The 17323-nt window shown below is 54.5% G+C and overlaps 4 protein-coding genes across 4 annotated transcripts; 2 read left to right on the forward strand and 2 right to left on the reverse strand.

Moving 5' to 3' along the window:
• Positions 1-5691: 5691 nt before the first annotated feature.
• On the forward strand, positions 5692-5985 carry CDEST_08775 (uncharacterized protein; the record flags this gene model as incomplete). The annotated part of the gene is made up of 1 exon (XM_062924934.1): positions 5692-5985. The coding sequence occupies one exon, from the start codon at positions 5692-5694 to the stop codon at positions 5983-5985; it is 294 nt and encodes a 97-aa protein (XP_062780985.1).
• A 1276-nt stretch (positions 5986-7261) lies between these two features.
• CDEST_08776 (Putative serine/threonine-protein kinase, active) lies at positions 7262-10631 on the forward strand. Its single transcript, XM_062924935.1, has 7 exons — positions 7262-7870; positions 8147-8269; positions 8383-8494; positions 8551-8755; positions 8808-8963; positions 9026-9477; positions 9532-10631. Exons 1-7 carry the CDS (start codon positions 7828-7830, stop codon positions 10061-10063), a joined length of 1623 nt encoding a protein of 540 aa, XP_062780986.1. The 5' UTR covers positions 7262-7827; the 3' UTR covers positions 10064-10631.
• A 2033-nt stretch (positions 10632-12664) lies between these two features.
• CDEST_08777 (Putative basic-leucine zipper domain, transcription factor PAP1, Yap1 redox domain superfamily) lies at positions 12665-15536 on the reverse strand. Its single transcript, XM_062924936.1, has 3 exons — positions 14443-15536; positions 13363-14390; positions 12665-13308 (listed from the first exon to the last, which is right to left on the reverse strand). Exons 1-3 carry the CDS (start codon positions 14920-14922, stop codon positions 13104-13106), a joined length of 1713 nt encoding a protein of 570 aa, XP_062780987.1. The 5' UTR covers positions 14923-15536; the 3' UTR covers positions 12665-13103.
• A 404-nt stretch (positions 15537-15940) lies between these two features.
• CDEST_08778 (uncharacterized protein) lies at positions 15941-16972 on the reverse strand (the record flags this gene model as incomplete). The annotated part of the gene is made up of 1 exon (XM_062924937.1): positions 15941-16972. Exon 1 carries the CDS (start codon positions 16244-16246, stop codon positions 15941-15943), a length of 306 nt encoding a protein of 101 aa, XP_062780988.1. The 5' UTR covers positions 16247-16972.
• Positions 16973-17323: the final 351 nt, after the last annotated feature.

Below are 17323 nucleotides of genomic sequence, written 5' to 3' on the forward strand. Positions count from 1 at the left end.
ATGTAACTAGACAATGTGGTGAGGAGAGCTCCGGCCAGAGGCGCTTTCTCTCTCTTTCTCGAATGTGACGTCATCAAGACGTGCAACACAATACGGGGGCCCCAAACGGCTTTTCGGCATCTGGCGAGCTTTACCCCAGACTTGTCATAATTCATCATCCTTATTTCCACCACCTCGATCTATATAGTCTTGCAGAGAGAGCTGCTCGGATAAAGTTCTCCCCCGTTTTGTAATCGCCACCCAAGTCTAGGAATGGGATGTAGCCTCTCACAAGGTGCCTTGTTCCCGGCAATTGACAGTTTGCTAATCGCCTCACCCCCTTTCCCCGCGGCTTGCTGGCTCCCTTTGGGGAGGGGAGGGCATGGATGGGATGGAATGGAGTAACGGGAACACAATTCTCTGCTCAATCACTAGAGTGTACCTACCTAACCAAGTCCATCTCATTCCACCCGGGCTCGGGCGAATCACAACCGGCGCTCCATTGGCCGTCGATCAGTTTCCGGCCCAGTAACATGGCGGTTTGCCAAAGGCATTGAGTTCTCCATGTTTCTTTGACGTCGTTGACACCTCGATCGGGCTTGCTTTCTAATTTTCCTCTTCTCCCTCTTTCTTCTTTCCTAAACTATTACGGCCGAGTAGACCGGCACGCATGTCGGTTTCCGGAGATGCCGCATCCGGCCATCCATTGGACGCTCCAAGAAAGCCAAGCATGGCGTGCATCGCCGCGATTCCATCAGCCGTACAACCTGGAACGCCGAACGAATGTCACTGCCCCGGCTGCTCTGAGCCACGCGCAAGTTCGCACCTTGACGGAATTTGGAACCAGTTCACCTGACACCGAAAGAAACTACTGACGCCCTCAAGATCTTCAATCAACTCTGTGTGTCTCGGTGGGGTCTTGTTCGGAATCTTTTGATTTTGTCACACCCATTCTTTGAGCCAAATTTTTTCTTCTGCTTTTTTCTTTGCCAGTTTGAACACAAAACTATGCCATACTAGAAAGACGATACCGTCTGGTTTTGTTGTCAATGTCGTCCATGGTTGGGGCCATTAGTCCAGGCCGCCGCGATGCCGCGTTGGGTTTCCACTGCATGCCAGGCCTGATCAAGTCTCTCCATGTACTTGCCGCTCCTGTTAACACATGGTGAGTGGAATGACTTGGATTACTGAACCCGTCTTTTGTGATCGACATCTCTGACCGCTCCCACAAGAGAGCGCACGCCTCCGGAAGCTGCCTACTTTTCGGACGTGACTGACCAAGTCTTTGGGATGCCACGGCTCAGTCTGACGGTATGTATCGGCCAGCGCGAAGCATGAGACTCCTTGCTCTTGATTCGTCGAATTCCTCGGATGGCTGGGTGGATGAATCTAGCCTCTAGAGGAAGGTCGTCAAACTCGCATTCCTACGACGGTTATGGTGTGTACCAAGACTGCGAACTCGGGACTGTTTGTTGCGTCTGTGGCCCATTGCATCACAAAGGGAAAGCCACCATGTTGCGCGCGGGCATTCATCCAAGACATGCCATGCCTCCGCGACCCCCCCGTACCTTGAGGAAAAGCTTTTGCCAGAGAATCTGACTACTCGGCGCTTGCGTGCAACCATGACCCGACATAACCAAAAGGCGGCACAGCGCCGGTATAGTAGGATGCAGCGTCGCCCACAGTTTGAGTTCGCACCCAAACCAGCCATTTCCAAACCATGGGCAACGCTGGTTGACAATCTGGCCTTAACATGAAATAAAACTCGAATTTCGGACCCTGGCGACGTTCATTCAAGACGCATCTTCGAGGCACATGCCATGGCTGGCCACGCCTAGCAAATGCTGGCCAAAGCGGCCATTTGGTTGGAACCAGGAATTTGCAGTCTTGTTGCCAAGGGACTCTTGCAGCATGCAATGCTGCCCGCCTTGTCGGCCCTGATACTTAGACCCCGACCAACAGGCGGGAGCCGAATACTGCTGCATCAATGCCAGGGCCTCAGCTGAAGTGATGTTGTGGTTGGTCAGCAGCGCTCTATTGAATCATTTCTTTGGTTTTTTTCTGAGAGGGGAGCTAGCACTTCAGAAAAGTTGCTTGTCTTCCGGCTGGTATGACCAGCGGATTATCAGCAAGCAACTCTCGTACCGCTTCTCACCAACACGAGAAGGGGATTTCGACCAGCCGGCTGTGTGGCCTCGAATCCGATCCCACCGTGGTTGTCTACTGCATTTCAATCTTGGCTGTTTGCTTTGTAGGTGCGAATGCGTTCCACAAGATCGTGTCTGGTCCGGTTCGCTGCAAAACCTCGTTCGCTGCTCCTGAGATTTCGAGTGGCAGACAATTAAACATTTCACGGTAGATATAGGCTTGATGGCCTTCAGATCACTTCCACATGTAGTGTAAAATTCGGTTTGTCAGCGACAACGCCCCCCTCTCCCCGAGTAAAATGCTAGCAGGCTTGTATGTATTGCTAGTGAGGGGGGGAGGTTGAGATGAGGCTCCTGGCAGACACATTCAGACGGTAAAAGTCGGTGCCACACCCAAGGAACTCAAGCGGCCATATTATTCATGACCCCTGAACATGGGACCTGCCAGACTAAGCCAGAGTACCGACTTTCGCGGCAGTCTTGTTTTGGGTTTGGTTGGGATCAGCAGGATCAGCAGGTGCCTGCAGCCGACAACGCCGTGATTACCGGCGGAGAGTTGTCAAGTGAGCCACGAGAACTCGAGCACTGCCTGGAGGCTGGTTGTCGGCGTGAGGTATCATCGGCTGCCAGATGTTAGGGAAAGGGGGATTGTGGGTTGTGTCATGCGTTTGACACGGAGATGACCGGTGATGGGTGCTCGCAGGTTCAGTACCTGTACGCTTCCGGAGTCGCAGCTTCTGAAACAAACCTGCAGATTGTTAGGACGATATCAGGGTGCCGGCAAGGGATTTCCATGTCTTAGTTGGTGCTTATTCGCATGTGGGTAGACGATTCGACCTTTGCCTCTCGGGGCCGGAGATGCGCATCGTCAAAACCAGGAATGGAAAAGAAGCCATCTATTTAGGTCCAGTCAACCGAAGACTGTGGCTTTTACTTCCTTATTGTAAAAGTCTCGATCTGTGTTCGTTTGGGGCGTGGCGCTGAGCGGAAAGCCTGTCTGGTTTTGCTTCTTTCCCCCGGCAACGGCCTCCATCGTAACAGCTGTCGCACAGGGTTTTGTCGGGTCCCGCGTGGCACGAGAGGGAAGGCGGGCGGCAAAGAGACGAGTCGCTAATCTCAGACGGCAGGAAATCTAAGGGGCAGAATCTTTCCAGAAGGCGGTACAATGTTCCTTGCGTTCCACACAGGCTTCGTGTCTCGCATTGGCGGCGACCATCTGCAAAGAGCGGGGCACGCCGTCGTCGCCAAGTTGATAGTCGAGAAGCATACATGGATACAATGAATGTGTGCTGTGTTCCTAGGTATCCGGAACCGACTGTGGAGTTTCGTGACCTCCATGGCGGTGAAGCTCATGCGCAAGTCCGAATGCTGATTCCTCGAGAGACAGTGGAAAAGACTGGGTTTCCTGGAGACAGGCTTGAAGTTGACGGAGCCCAACAGCCGTTGGTGCTGGTGAAGATATTGCACGGCTAGTTCGACCCACGAATCGTCAGAGAGGCGGCCCAGCCCCCTAATAAGGATTAGGCGACGAGCGTAGCGTGTGGGGCACCGAGTTTTGGATGATACTACAGATACAGATATAGATACTCCATGTTGTATTGGTAGGTTATGAAAAGGGCGATCACCAACTGGAGAGGCAAAATTCAACATCTCACCTGTCATCGGTCGCCTGCTGGTTGGGCGTCCGGCAGAATTGGGAGTTTCGCGAGGTAATGGGAGAGGGGGAAAGTTATTTCGCACAGAGGCTCGTTAGCCGTACGTTACGGCCTACGGTGAGTGCTCCATCGCATTCCGCACGTGGGGACCGCGGAACTGTGCTGAATCCGGCTAAAGCAATGTGCGCCGCCCGTTTGCAGGACAGGATGCAGTGGGATGCGGTCGTTTTCCTTACCTCTAGAGGAGCTGTAATGTACTAGTCCGACACGGCTTCCATGTCTTGAGTCTTCTCCGGTTCGCGATTCCTAGCGCTACGTTCTCATGTCTTTCATTAGATCTTGTCGAAATGTTGGAATCCATGGCACCGGTGCTGCAGCACATCAGAGTCCAAGTGTGTCCCTGGTGGCTTGAGTTGATGGGAACAAAGGCGGCGAGGCGAGGCGAGGCAAGGCATTGCCATGAAGCCTCAGTCTATATCGACAGGCAGACCCGTCCAGCATGTGCTGAAACGACATGACGAGGAATCGTAAAGTCGGGTAAAGGGGTTGTTAATCGGAGGATTCAGCGGGCACTTCGGCAAGGGCCCTATCGAGCTCGGGGCGGCGGTTGACCTCGTGGCTTTGGTACCTTATGTGCCTTGGGTGCTTGGCCTAACACTGCACAAGCTGGGCTTCTTCTTTCTCATCACCGATACAGCTGGATTGGTTTAGTTCGTCCAAGAGCCCGACTGCTACACACTAGTTGTGAGCTGGACCATGAGCTGGACCTTATCATCCAGAGATAATTCCCGCCGCCAAACCGTTCGGTCACCAAGGCGCAGGTAAGTACACGTGAAAGTCCGGCTGAGCAGCAAGCATTGAATATCCCGTGGTCCAGATGCTGCTGGCTTGTTCATGGCTGAGGAGGTGTGGTGTTGGAGTCGAGCCGTCTTCGTTGCCGACGTACCTATGTTTGATTGTTAGTTGCTTGGAAGGGCTATTGTTTATCGGAGGCCAGTTAGCTGGTGCAACATGGGGTGCAAGAGCCTTCGGGCAACAAGGTCTACCACCACATCTTCTATTCCCAACCAGTTGCAAACTGCCTTTTACAACGATGACACATGGCGGGCCAATGGTTTGCAGCCGGCAACAGCAGCGACTGCGACTGCAAATACGACCCCTTTGGAGAACTAGATCCAACAAACATCAGAAAAAGAAACGTGGTTCCTTGGAGCCGGCCAGGGTGAATTGGCTCACAGTTGCCCCGAGCCGGTTCGGCAGCAAACCCGTCGCTACCCCCTACAGTGCAGATACATACCCCGATGATTCCTCTCCTTGACAGGGCCATCCCCGGCCACTCCGGCCGAGTTCAATTTGGGGACCACGAAGACAAGGGAAGAAGCAATTGGTCGCTTGTTACAGGATCCCAGCCTCCCATGCGGATGGGAGTATGCTCGTGTGCTCTGCTACCAGTCCGCGGATACCTTGTGTGGCTTGACCAAATCATTTCCACCTTTTTTTTGGAATCGAAACCCAACTCCTGCAGCCAGTGTCTATGGGAGTCCATGGGGAGTGTGGCTTTGGTTTAGATGGCTTTCCGTATCGCTCAGTTCCCGATGCCTCTCCATTTCTCGCCGCCTCGCCATTTGAAACTTGACGTCTCTTTGTCTCCTGTTTGCCGGCAGCCAGCTCGACCTACCAGCCTGGCCCAGCACTAAGAGCCGTAGCCGGTAGGTTCGACGGGCTGGATGATGGATCCCATGCGGTCGCTTTTCCCCTTAGAGACTCTCTCGTCTCGGATTCTTCAATCTGGGGTACGGGCTAAAAACTTAACAACATTCGGCAGGGTTCATCGGCCTCTCGGCCTGCCTCTGCTTCGCCTTGCGGCAATACCAAGATGGGAATACAGCATACTGTGTAGAGAATAAACAATGGGATCATGGTATCTCGGACTGCTGCAGGTCGCGTTGCTTTGTTTGATTACCAGCATTATCCATCGTCCATCATTCAGCGAAACCTCCCCTCATTCCCCAGTCCTCCCACTTGGCCAATGTATCCTTCGAGGAATCACTTGCCATCACCCCATTCGACCTCCGACCCTTGTTTCGTTGCACAAGCCTGTCGGTTCCCACTCTCGCTCCCAAGCCCACTTCCATTCACACTGCTGTGTTACTGTTTGCTCCTCCCCTGTCGTGAGCGAGAAGAAGCACTGGAACCCACTTTGAAGCCAAGATACGTAACGTGGGAGGGACGGGACAGATAGTGCACCAGGTACCAAATTTTACTGTACAGAACACGTATTTTTGTTTGTATATCTCACCGAGGGAGGTAGGCTGTAGCCACATGTCGCGCTAGCTTGGCCTAACCTTACTCGACCTACATTACCGATCGATCCTGCGTCCACCCCGGCTCTTGGGGGTGCCTCTGGCGGACACCGCCAACATTGGCGCCGTCAAAGCAGTTCAGGAAACGAGGCTGCAATGTTGGTGGTTATGGCAATATGTAGGCAGTGTGGCGTGTAGGTAACACCCCGACGACGACGACGACGACGTTGGGAAGCAAGACTACAGGGCAAGCGAAGAGGCTCTCGGCCGTGTGCTGTGCTCAAGACGCCAACGTTCCTCCGACTGTCGACGCCGTCTAACCTTTCTAGAGCGGCGGCCCTGGCCACACCAGAAAAGGCAGATCTGGAGTAGGTTGGCTTTCGCCCGCTAGCAAGACACCACAATGAATGTAGCCGTGTCTCGCCCACACCATTGCGTGCCGACGCAACAGGGTAGACAAGGCAAGGTGCGTCTTTTCGCGGCGGTACACGAAATTCATTTCAACTTAGAACCTGTTCAGAGAGGGGTGCTGGACTGGATACATAGGCCGGCAATGCAGTTGGCTGGACGGATGCTTGTTCGCTCACTCTCCCGCTGCTAGTTTCCCCTGGAGTAGCCCGAAAAATAGAAGGTGTAGAGACTCAGACGGTGAGTCCGTAGGCACGATCCCGGTGCCATGTGGGTGGAGGGGGCAAACTTTGTAGTTTGGGTTCATTGGCCAACACAAAGCAAAGACGTGGCTCTCCTGCTGCCATCCAGTCCAATATGTCTTCGTACCTCGCGTGTCCCGAAACACGGAGTTAGGGAAAAAATAAGAAAAGAATAGGAGAAAAGAGGCTCCCTTCTATCGCGCCTGGATGCAGGCCACCTCCAGCACTATCACCAGGCCCGAATCAATAGCACTCACTACCCGCTGGGCGCTCAGCACCCAGGTCGGGCCTCTTTGCCATTGGCGTACCTGCTGTACCTGCTCTACCTGCACCAGTCTACCTTGCCTGGCCTCGCCTTGCTTTCTGTACTTTGGCCCGTGGCCCCGGTCTTTTCAGTTCATCCCCTGCCCCTCCCCTCATTCCCCTGCTGCTGATGCTGCTGACGCTGCTGGTCTTTTCTCCCTCTCTCCCTCTCTACCTCCCTCTCTCTCCCTCTCTGCTTCGCCCCCCCCCCCCCCCCCCAAAAAAAAAGCCCCAGCTATCCCTTTTTTGCCTTTTTCTCTGCTCCTCACCTCACTCATCATTCATCCTCGTCCTTGTTCCCCTTCAATTGCTCCTCCGCCAAAATCCACCCCTGTCCTCCATGTTGACACTGTTATTCGAGGCAACTTAACGAGCAGCACAACCCAACCGGCTCCTACGTAGTCCCAGTCCCAGCGTCGGCGTCGTCCCCCCTTCCCCCCTTGTCACCCGTGCCAGCTGACTGCAACGGACTCCACTCCTATCTGTCCTGCCTGTGCTCCATTTCCGGTGCCAGTGCTCTCTCTCACACACTTCTCGTTCTTGTCTCTCTTTCTCACTCCTTGCCCATTCATTTTGCCTTGCCTTATACCTTACTTTCCACCTCTTTGCAATTGCCCCAAAATTCCTGTCCTCGCTCCCACTCGCATCCCCATCTCTCTCGCCGCCTTCGTCCCAAGAAACCACCGTCCCCGTTTGGATCATGGTGCACTCGAGTCGGCACCTACTTTCCTAGATCCAAGCAAGTGCAGACGTGAGAGGCATTTGAGAAATACGACTGCTCCACGTCGCAATGGGCAATAGCCAGGGCAAGCCCATCGATTTGGATGGTGAAGGTAAGCGTCTCGCAGTCGCATAGCACCGCCTATACCAACAACCAACACCGCAACCACAAACTATCTTCACCTTTGCTGCCCAAATGATAAACCATCAACACCGCCGCCGTCGCCATTCTTGAGCTGTCGTCGCCGCTGTCGTCGCCCTTTTCGTTGCTTCTGCTGCACCGCGCAGCCCAGGCTTCATGCTTAACTTAACCCCCCCACCACCACCACTACCATCACTGCCTCCTGATACCTCAACACCAAGCTAATCGATCTCGTCTCTTTGTGTAGTCAACCTCAATCATTTCCGCCTACTGCGAGTAGTCGGGCGAGGTGCCTTTGGCAAAGTGCGCATTGTCGAAAGAAAAGACACGAATCTGTCCTTTGCCCTGAAGTACATCCGGAAAGATGAAGGTACACACCGCCTCCTCCCACCATAACGCTTTGTCGTCTCCCTACGCCTCAACCAAGACCTGAGGCTTGATGCATTGCAGTCGTTCGATACTGATACTTGGCCCATGGAACAGTCGTGCGATCGGAGAGTGTGCGGAACATTATACGAGAGCGCCGAATGCTCGAGCACGTGAATCATCCTTTCATCTGCAACTTGCGCTACAGTTTTCAAGATATCGAGTACATGTGGGATAACTCTCTCGACGCGGCCCGGCCCCTGGTACTGACAATTCCTTCATCAGGTACCTTGTTGTCGATTTGATGAGCGGTGGTGATCTACGATTCCACATTTCAAGAAAGACCTTTACCGAGGATGCAGTGCGCTTCTGGATTGCCGAGCTGGGATGCGCTCTCCGCTACATCCACAGCCAGAACATCATCCATCGCGATGTTAAACCCGACAATGTTCTCCTTGACGCCGATGGCCATGTGCATTTGACTGACTTTGTAAGTTGTCCCGGAACCGTACTTTGCGATACTTAAATGCTGACTGGGTTAGAACGTCGCCTCCGACATCATTCCTGGCAAGGTCTTGTCGAGCAAGTCAGGCACTCTTGCGTACCTAGCACCCGAAGTGTACGCCGGCAAGGGCTACGATGTGCGTGCGGATTGGTGGTCGCTGGGTGTCCTGTTTTACGAATGCATATATAACAAGGTGCGTGTTCTCCCTTTGTTGGGCGCAGTCTGCCGACAATACCACTGACACCTATCGCGCAGAGGCCATTCGATGGCAACTCAGAGAACACATTGAGCCAACAAATTCAGCTCGCTAATCCCAAGTACCCCATCACTTCACCGCCCGTCAGTTTACCCTGTTTATACGCCATCCGAGACGCCTTGGACGTCAACCGTGACAAACGAATGGGATCGACGTGGGAGAGTTTCACCAAGCACGAATTCTTCATGATGATCGACTTTGAGGCGCTCGAGCGGAAAGAAATCGAGCCCGTCTTCGTCCCTGCTGCCGACAAGACCAACTTTGACGCCACGTATGACCTCGAAGAATTACTTTTGGAGGAAGCTCCCCTTGAAGCGAGAGCCCGACGACAGAAGCCCCGTGAGAGACTCAAGGAGTATGCATCCGACAAGGAAATCAGAGAAGACGAACTGTACCGTATGATCGAAAACGAGTTCCGCCCATTCGACTACACGTTGGCTGCTTACAAAAAGTATGCCCCCCTCCCGAATTAGCCCGTTGCATACGGTGATGCTGATAATTATAGAATCACTGGCCAAGCCGACGAATGTGGCTACGTCAACGGCGACATGGTGACGATGAACCAGCCCCAGGCGTTGACAACAGATGAAGCCACACCTGCGGCCATGGCCACGAATGGGGGAGCGTCGAGGGCTTCCCATCTTGCGGGCCCGTTGCGCAAGAGCACAAGCTTGGAGAAGCGGCCGGGAAGCAGTCATACCGGCGTGCCTCGTCGACCAGTCTCCAAGCCACCCCCGATACCGCACTATCCCAGTGAGTATTCCAATCAAAGAGCGCCGCCTCCAGGGGCAGGAAAGAGGGTCACCAGCCCGACTGGTGGCATGCAGGTCACACTAGACGGTGGCGGCAGCTGGTCCGATCTCGCCCGGCAGGATGCCACCCTGCCAACGGACGCCAATGCCATCAGCGAAGGGAAATCCGAAAGCTCTAGCGGCGTATTCGGATTCCTTCGGGGAAAGAAGGGGAGAGGACACAGCCCGAAACCGAAGGAAAGAGGAGTATTGGGAAAGGAGGGCGCAAGACAGGTCATTGGCTAGAAGACAACTGTGGTCTGTTGAAGAGTGGAATAGACGCACAGTAAGAGAAGGATCGATACCCGAGGAACTCAGTAACGTAACGAGAATCCACCAACCGACGTCCCCGGAGAACACGCAGTAGGTAGCCTGCGGATGGCTAGATTAAGGTATGCCAAAAACCGACGATGCCGGAGCCAGTGCGGCTTATCACTCCGGAGGGAACTTGCGCCGTAGAGAATTCACTGGGAACAGACTGCCACGCCGAGACGGCAGACATTACATGCGGCCGGATCGGACTGAATTGTCTGCTGGGCGAACCTTCTCTCACCCGCGGGCAAGACGAAAGTGGGTTGTACATCTGACGCAGCGTCGAAGGCAACCCTTGCGGCTGCCGAGCCTGGCGGTCTTGAATCATGGCAAGAGTCTCAACCTGTCGAGTCACAGGATGTATGAGCATGAAGCGATAGGCCATGAAGCAATTCATGAGGCATCAGATGGCACGAGCTGTGGAGTATCGGAAGGAGATAGGTCAACCGACGAAAGAAATATACCCTTTGTAATGCCAGCCTGCGTTGTACATGCACATGAGTGTACTTCTAGCCTCGACTGGACCTGTTCGCTTTGCCCGTGCAAGATTGGGTGCATGAACCCAGGGCCGCAAGACCAAAGGCTGATTCCCCCCTGGTGATCAAAGCTCCTCGGTCACTCCGTCACCCCGTTCGAGGGTGAGAGGGAACATGAGATACAAGAACGTTGAGCTTGTTATCGCCTCGGACGGGGATTGGATGACGTTAGACGATTCGAGCAAGTCTGGACCCGGTTCCTAGGCTCATCATTGGCTGCACCCTTGATGCAACCGGCGGTAGCTTCTTGGGAGAAAGACACGCAGATCATTTTGCCTCCCACTACCTGCCAGCCCCCTCTTTGCAAGGTTCTGGCGTACCAGTGAGTCGTCCCCTTTTTTCGATAGGGCGAATGAGACCAATTATGGACAAACAAACACAGGATCCACACGCACAAAAGCAACCGGACTATACGTTGCATGCAAGTAAGAGCCTCCACGCCGTCCTGTCCAAGTTTGCAAATGCCGACCGTAAGCCGCCTTGGCGGCGCACGGGCTCGGAGAATGAGCTTAGCTGGAGTGCAGAAAAGAAGATGTGAGGAAGGAGAGGGGACCGGCCCGACAGACTAGAAACACGGTATCAAATCCCGCGATGTCGAGCGACTGATAAAGGCAAGATGGGCCTCAGGTCCTCCATCCTGGCCTAACTTGGGCCATGTGCGGCGTTGTCTTGGTGGACCAGGCCCTGCCTGGTTCTTTTTAGCTCCCTCGGATGCTTGGGGGCCATTGCGCAGGCGGGGAAAAGAAGCACTCCTCTTTGAGGGCCACCAGCTCTTCCCAATACCTATGCATTCCGGAGTATGGGCAGTCTCAAAGAGAAATGGTGCCCAGCATCTACAGCATCGTATACATCGTACAGATACGCCGCTCGTCCATCATTCCATCAACTCTCGTCTCGGTACCTGTGCGTTGGGAGGCTATCCGACGGCCACGTGCTGTTCGTTCCGTCCATGGTTTTGGTTTCTTCCTTTCCTGCCTTTTCCCCCGACGTTACACCATCCTGATCGTTGTGGCAGCCCCCCCCCCTTTCTCGTCTCCCCCGCAAACCTAAACCTTGGAGCGGAAGATGGCTTCGAATCTTCATGTGGGGGGCGCGGAGGAGTAGGAGTTCGAGACAGGTGCATGTCTCTCCGTCTCATCTACCATATGACAGTTGCTCATGGGAAGCAAGGACCATCTATCTATGTGTCTTACTCGTGATGTTTTCCGCCCGTCCTGCCACGCGCGCTGCAGAACGTCGGATGCGGGGACGGCCGGAATGGGCGGCGGCGGGTGCGGGATTCGCGGGCTTCGGGTACGGGCGCGGACGGGCGCGGGGTTTGGATAGCTGGGGCCTTGTGGGGAGGGGGGAGGGGGAGGGGGAGGGGGGATAAAACACGTGGGCGGGCGGACGGGCGAGCGGGCAGACCGACACACAACTTGACATATGTAAAGCCGCAAGGTTGGTCGGAAGTGTGATCAATGTCATGTCATGCCCGGACCTGACGAGGCCTAGGATGTTTCGTTTTTGGCAGGGCAGGCAAATGTTGGCGGCCGCCGGGCGCTGGGAGACCGAGCCATTGGCTGCGGAGAGAGGGGGCACGAAACAACGTGCTATTTACATGCATTGGCACTAAAATACATGACCCCGAGACCGCAGTCAGAAGCCATTAAATGCCATCTAGTAGGGGGGAAGGGGGAGGGGTTGCATGCCTTGCCCAAATCCACGACGCCGGCAGCTCAACCCCTGCTTTTGCGAAGCTTGACCGGGTATCATCTTGTTCAACGCCGCAGCCCTTCACTTCCACAGGAGCATTTCACTCGAGATCAAGGCCGTTGCCTCCGTACCGAGGCGCCGAGCCTGAAGTCCGCGGCCCCCTCAATGAGACCTAATCACGGAGATGAAGCTCCGGCGGGGAACGGCTCCAGCGAACCCGTGCGCACATTGGCAAACGGGAAGCTTTCTCGCCCAAACGACAAACACCTCATGTTCAACGATTGCTTCGCGAGTTCACATATATGTCAATGTGGAGATTCTTATTCGTTCGTTTGTCAAAAAAAGAGTGTAGCATGAAGAATTACATTTGCGAAACAGCAAACCCCTCCCGAATTCAAATGGGACCGTCTGGCCGCCTGGAATATCATCATCATAGCCTCCTTGAACCGTTCTCAGTCTCTCGGAAGGGGGCTCTTCCTCGCCAGGTACAGGCCAGTGCCTGCATACCGCCTGACAAGATCCCCTTACCAGTGTATACATTTCCGATATGGATGAATAACCATTCGCCTTGCCTTTGGGGTCGAATCATACCTCAAGTTCGCCCTGTTTTGGTCCGTGATATAACGCCTGCTGTCCCCAAAGTTTCCCGACCATTTCACCAGATATGCCTCCAAAGCTGACCACCAAACCCAGTGCCCTAGGCACGTATGCCAATGTACAGTTAATGACGTCAAAATGGCCGATTAGGCTTTCGTCTTGTTGTTGTCCTGGCTCGCGAAGCAGGCAGCCGCGTCCTTGCCCATCCACTTGTTGACAACCGTTTGGAAATCTGTCTCGGAGACAACCGGACCCTGGCCGGAGCACTTCGCCTTCTTCTGCAGTTCGGTGCACAAGCCATCGAGATCGAACTCGCCGGCCTGCACACTGGGGCAGTTCTGGAGCTTCTCCCTGTTAAAGCGGTGAGTAACTGAAGCAATAACATCTGGTTGGGCTGGGCCATACCATATCTTATTGCAGTTGTAGTTCTCAGCCTTGACGGCCTCCTTAACCACATCATCGTCTGCGTTCTTGGCGGCATCAATTTGGTCTATGAGGTTCTTCTTGGGCACAGCAGGGCTAGGGGCCATGTTGTACGGCGTGATGAAGTCGGCATCGAGGGCGTCGTTGAAGAAACTGTCGTCGAAGGTGGTGCCGGCAAGAATGTTTTCTTGCGGTTCGCGGTATCCGCCAAATAGCTGAGGGTCGAACTGTCCGCCATTCTGTTGCGCGAGCCAGTCGAAGTTGCTGGTGTCGATACTAGCGAACAACGATTGCTGATTGGCAGACTCTTCGCCGATTGTCGTCATGGTGTCGACGGGTTTGAAACCCATGGGCGACTGCGTAAAGGGCTCAGGGGAAGTTCCGCAGGATGAGCTCGGACCTCCATTTGACTGAGACGATGCAGATGGCGAGCTGGTCGACGTGCCGTTGTTCATCCCATATGAGCCCGAGTCAACACTGGCGCGAGATGTGCCCGTGCCTGTCGAGCCATTGGCGAGTGATGGACTGAAAAGAGATGTAAAGTTGACCAGGTCGTCCTTGGTGCCAAAGTCGAGCCCGGCGATAACACCTGGGCTGTTGTCCTTGTTGAGGGGGCTGACGGGGTTGCTGCCGTTAACAATCTGAGGCGATGAGGAAGACCTCGCTCCCTGTACGGGTTTGTTGGGCATCTGGGATCCTGGCAGGACGCCAAACTTGGGGAATTCGAACTGGAAGTTGACGTCGCTCAGGTTGCCAATAGCAGAGGCCCCAAAGCCCATAGACGACTTGCTGTGAGACGCGGAGCGAGTACTCATGGCTGCCATCTTGGTCTTGTACTCGTTGAGCTCCGCCGTCATCCGGTCGATTTGGGAACGTAGCTGGCTGTTCTCGCTGCTGGCTTCCTTTGACGCTTTCTCCAGCTCCTCCACCTTGGTCTCGAGATCCTTCAGGTGCTTCTCCTTGCGCTCGCGGAATGCCCGCTGGGCAGCGCGGTTTTGGGCCTTGCGCTTCTGTTCCCGTATTAGTATGGCTTCGGCATCAGAGGGGCAGTTTCAAACATACCGAGCTCGGTTCCGAGGTAAGGGGCTTACGTCCCGGCTTCTTCGGGACTTTGTCGCCGCCCTCACGCCTCTTGGCGTCGTTCCCAGGAGAGTCTTCATCTTCCTCGTCGTCGGGATGGGCTCTCTTGTCCATACCATCGTTCTCGGTCGAGTCTGACTTGGTCGACTGAGCCGACTGAGCGCCGCCAGGGATGTCGCCAATCATTTTAGCCTGGCCGACGGTACTAACATCGAAATCGAAGCTGGAGTCGCCAAAATCGTAGTCGTAGTTATCAAGGTAAGGGCTTTCTTGAAAGCCATGAGCCGCACCCTGCGCCGGCGACGTCTGATAAGAGGAGGGCGACATGGAAGTGTCCTTGATAGTAGGAGACTGGTTCGCCAGCTGCTGCTTGTTCGAGTTGAGAGCAGCGAAGAGCAAGCTTTGTTGCTGCGGTGTCAAGATGAAGTTGGCCGGGAAACCGCCGTTCGTTGCTGAGGCCATTGCGAAGGGGTGTAGAAGAGCGAGGAGTCAAAGGCAAACGGAAGTCGATTCGAAGCAAGAGGGCTATGGAAGAAGGCAGACTCGGAAGCCGATTGCGGCTCGGGGTGCCTCAGGGTCAAAGTGGCGTAGGTTCCAGATAGGCCGGATAGAGAGGTGATGTCGTCTGACAATGAGGAAGAGAGGCTCGGCAACCGGGCAACAATCTGTGATCCTTCTCCGTTGTTCGTGTACTTTGAACTCGGCGTTAAAATTAGGACAAAAGGGAGGCTGTATCAGGTCCTGCGCAAAGGGACCCTAGTGCTATGAAGTGACGAAATGGCACCGGCCTGGGGTGGGATGGAGATGGTAAGATTTGATGCCTTTGCGGCTTACAGTTGCTGCCTGACTCACAGGCCGGTCTCCGGGGCCACCTGATTGCTCTTTGGGAGAATCCAAAAACCCACGGAATTCGGGAGGAAAGACGTGCTTTGGAGAGGGTGTGCAGTGATGCGCGGACGGAAAGTAAGGGGAGAGGGGAAAATGTTGTTGGTTTGTGGTGACCGCGGAGCGTCTGAGTAGGGAAGTGGAGAGAATCGAACTGAATGGAGGGCTGCAGACGGTGAGGAGGGGGAAGAATTTCAGCGCCCTTCAGTGTCAATTTGTCAGCCGTCATGACACCAAGAGGGAAGAGGAAAATGGAAGGGGCCGGCCAATTGAGCCGGGGGTCCAGGCGCAAGGGACGGGACTTGAGGTCGGGCCCAATGAGCCTTATCCATTGGTTAAAGTGCCGGTTATCGCCGATAATGCCACAGGGCGCAGCCGTAGTTTCCGCATCAGCGAGCCGTACGATGTACTTGTAGACCGTGGCCTCTGGTGCACAAGTACGAATATCCTTGCTGCCCCTCTCTCCCCCTCGGGACCTTTTTGGTGTTGTGTATCTGTACACTAGGGAGTAGAACCTGTGGAAGGGACCCCCTTCGAGGAATCGTGACACCATTGCACCACCCCCTATATCGGTAGCGCCTTGCCCCTCTCCCCTTCAGGTATTCGCAGAAGAACACATTCGCCACTCATCCTTCCTGCTGCCTCGTCGTCTTCTGCGTCTGGTGTGCGCCAAAACCATCAGCACAACAATTACGGCTGGATGTGTGGACAACGGACTTTTGCAAGTGGATTCCGCGACGGACGGACTTAATGGCCGAGGACCGAGGACCGAGTATTTATGCTGCAACACACAGTCGTCGCCCAGCGTTCTCGTCCCATCTCTATCTACTCTGTACTCTACATACCTTTGCAGTGTCGGATCATCGCAACTTCGCTCCCTATGTCCAGGCCCCCCCGGCATTTCAACACAACACGCGGGCCACAACCTGCCAGCAATGGGCGGTGGCTCACCAGCGTCGCATGATGTGGGGGCAGATGGTTACTCATTGCGTAACAATGCGAGTGGCGGGCCATTGGCCAAGGCTAAGAACCAAGGGCAGGCCTCGCGCTGCAATCTGGATCAGTTAGGTAGGTAGTATACGTACCTACCTGCCTGCCTAGGCACCTAGGTGGGCTGTGGAGGAGCTGCACTAGTGTAACCAGCCTGGTTGCCAATTCTTCAAACGGCGCGCCCGCCTGCTGGTATGACTCAGGGTCATCATCCACACCAGAAAAAAACAGCGATACGGCCTTTGCATATTGTACTTGTAAAGATGCTGTAGTACCTACCTAAAGCTACGATTCACGAAAACTGTAGTAGCGGTCTACAGATATATCTGTCTTTATCCGCCAGAAGTACTCTGTACCTCCTCCGATACCCAGCCCAGACACAGAGCAGTTTTGTAACTAGCATGTCGCTCCCGGCCAAAACCTGCAGTGCGGCAAGCAACCCCATGGTCGCGCTCGCGCTCGCGCTTACACTCCACTACAAGCGACGTTGAAAGTTGGCCTGAATGACCGGAACTTTAATCGGATACGGCTTATGAGGCCGTCTTGGCCTTGATCAACTGTTCACGCACAATTGAAAAAATGCGGGCGTTCTTCGGAATAGGTTTAGAATGGGTTTAGACTAAAGTGTATTATTCATCTGCCATGGGGTATGTTCTGATCCTGTCCAGAATGCAATTACACTCTTACAGCTCATATCTCTGTCATTTCACTTGCCGGCGCTCAGGACACGCAGACATTTGAACAGGTTACAGCCGGTCTTTGCAGACCTGTATGCCCCCTTGCCCGGCCTGCATCCCTCAGATAGTGCTGCGCCATAGCGTGCTTGCCACTGTTGGTCGAGGACCTCAATACCTGCCCGCTTACCTACTTCTTTGCATAAATCGCCACAACCCAAGACGACGTTCCAGACCCGAGCTACTCCGCCCGAAAAGCTTACATCAGTGACGCTGTACGCCACATCTCATGAGTCGGGATTCGGGACACTGGG

Source organism: Colletotrichum destructivum, chromosome 5 (assembly GCF_034447905.1).
Source record: "Colletotrichum destructivum chromosome 5, complete sequence".
Taxonomy (NCBI): domain Eukaryota; kingdom Fungi; phylum Ascomycota; class Sordariomycetes; order Glomerellales; family Glomerellaceae; genus Colletotrichum; species Colletotrichum destructivum.

Coding starts and splice junctions, on each gene's coding strand:
- CDEST_08776 (XM_062924935.1), top strand. CDS start 7,828: ATGGGCAATAGCCAGGGCAAGCCCATCGATTTGGATGGTGAAG. Junction 8,495..8,550: donor TTTCAAGATATCGAGTACAT/GTGGGATAACTC, acceptor TTCCTTCATCAG/GTACCTTGTTGTCGATTTGA. Junction 8,964..9,025: donor ACGAATGCATATATAACAAG/GTGCGTGTTCTC, acceptor CCTATCGCGCAG/AGGCCATTCGATGGCAACTC.
- CDEST_08777 (XM_062924936.1), bottom strand. CDS start 14,922: ATGGCCTCAGCAACGAACGGCGGTTTCCCGGCCAACTTCATCTTGACA. Junction 14,391..14,442: donor TTACCTCGGAACCGAGCTCG/GTATGTTTGAAA, acceptor ATACGGGAACAG/AAGCGCAAGGCCCAAAACCG. Junction 13,309..13,362: donor TACAACTGCAATAAGATATG/GTATGGCCCAGC, acceptor CCGCTTTAACAG/GGAGAAGCTCCAGAACTGCC.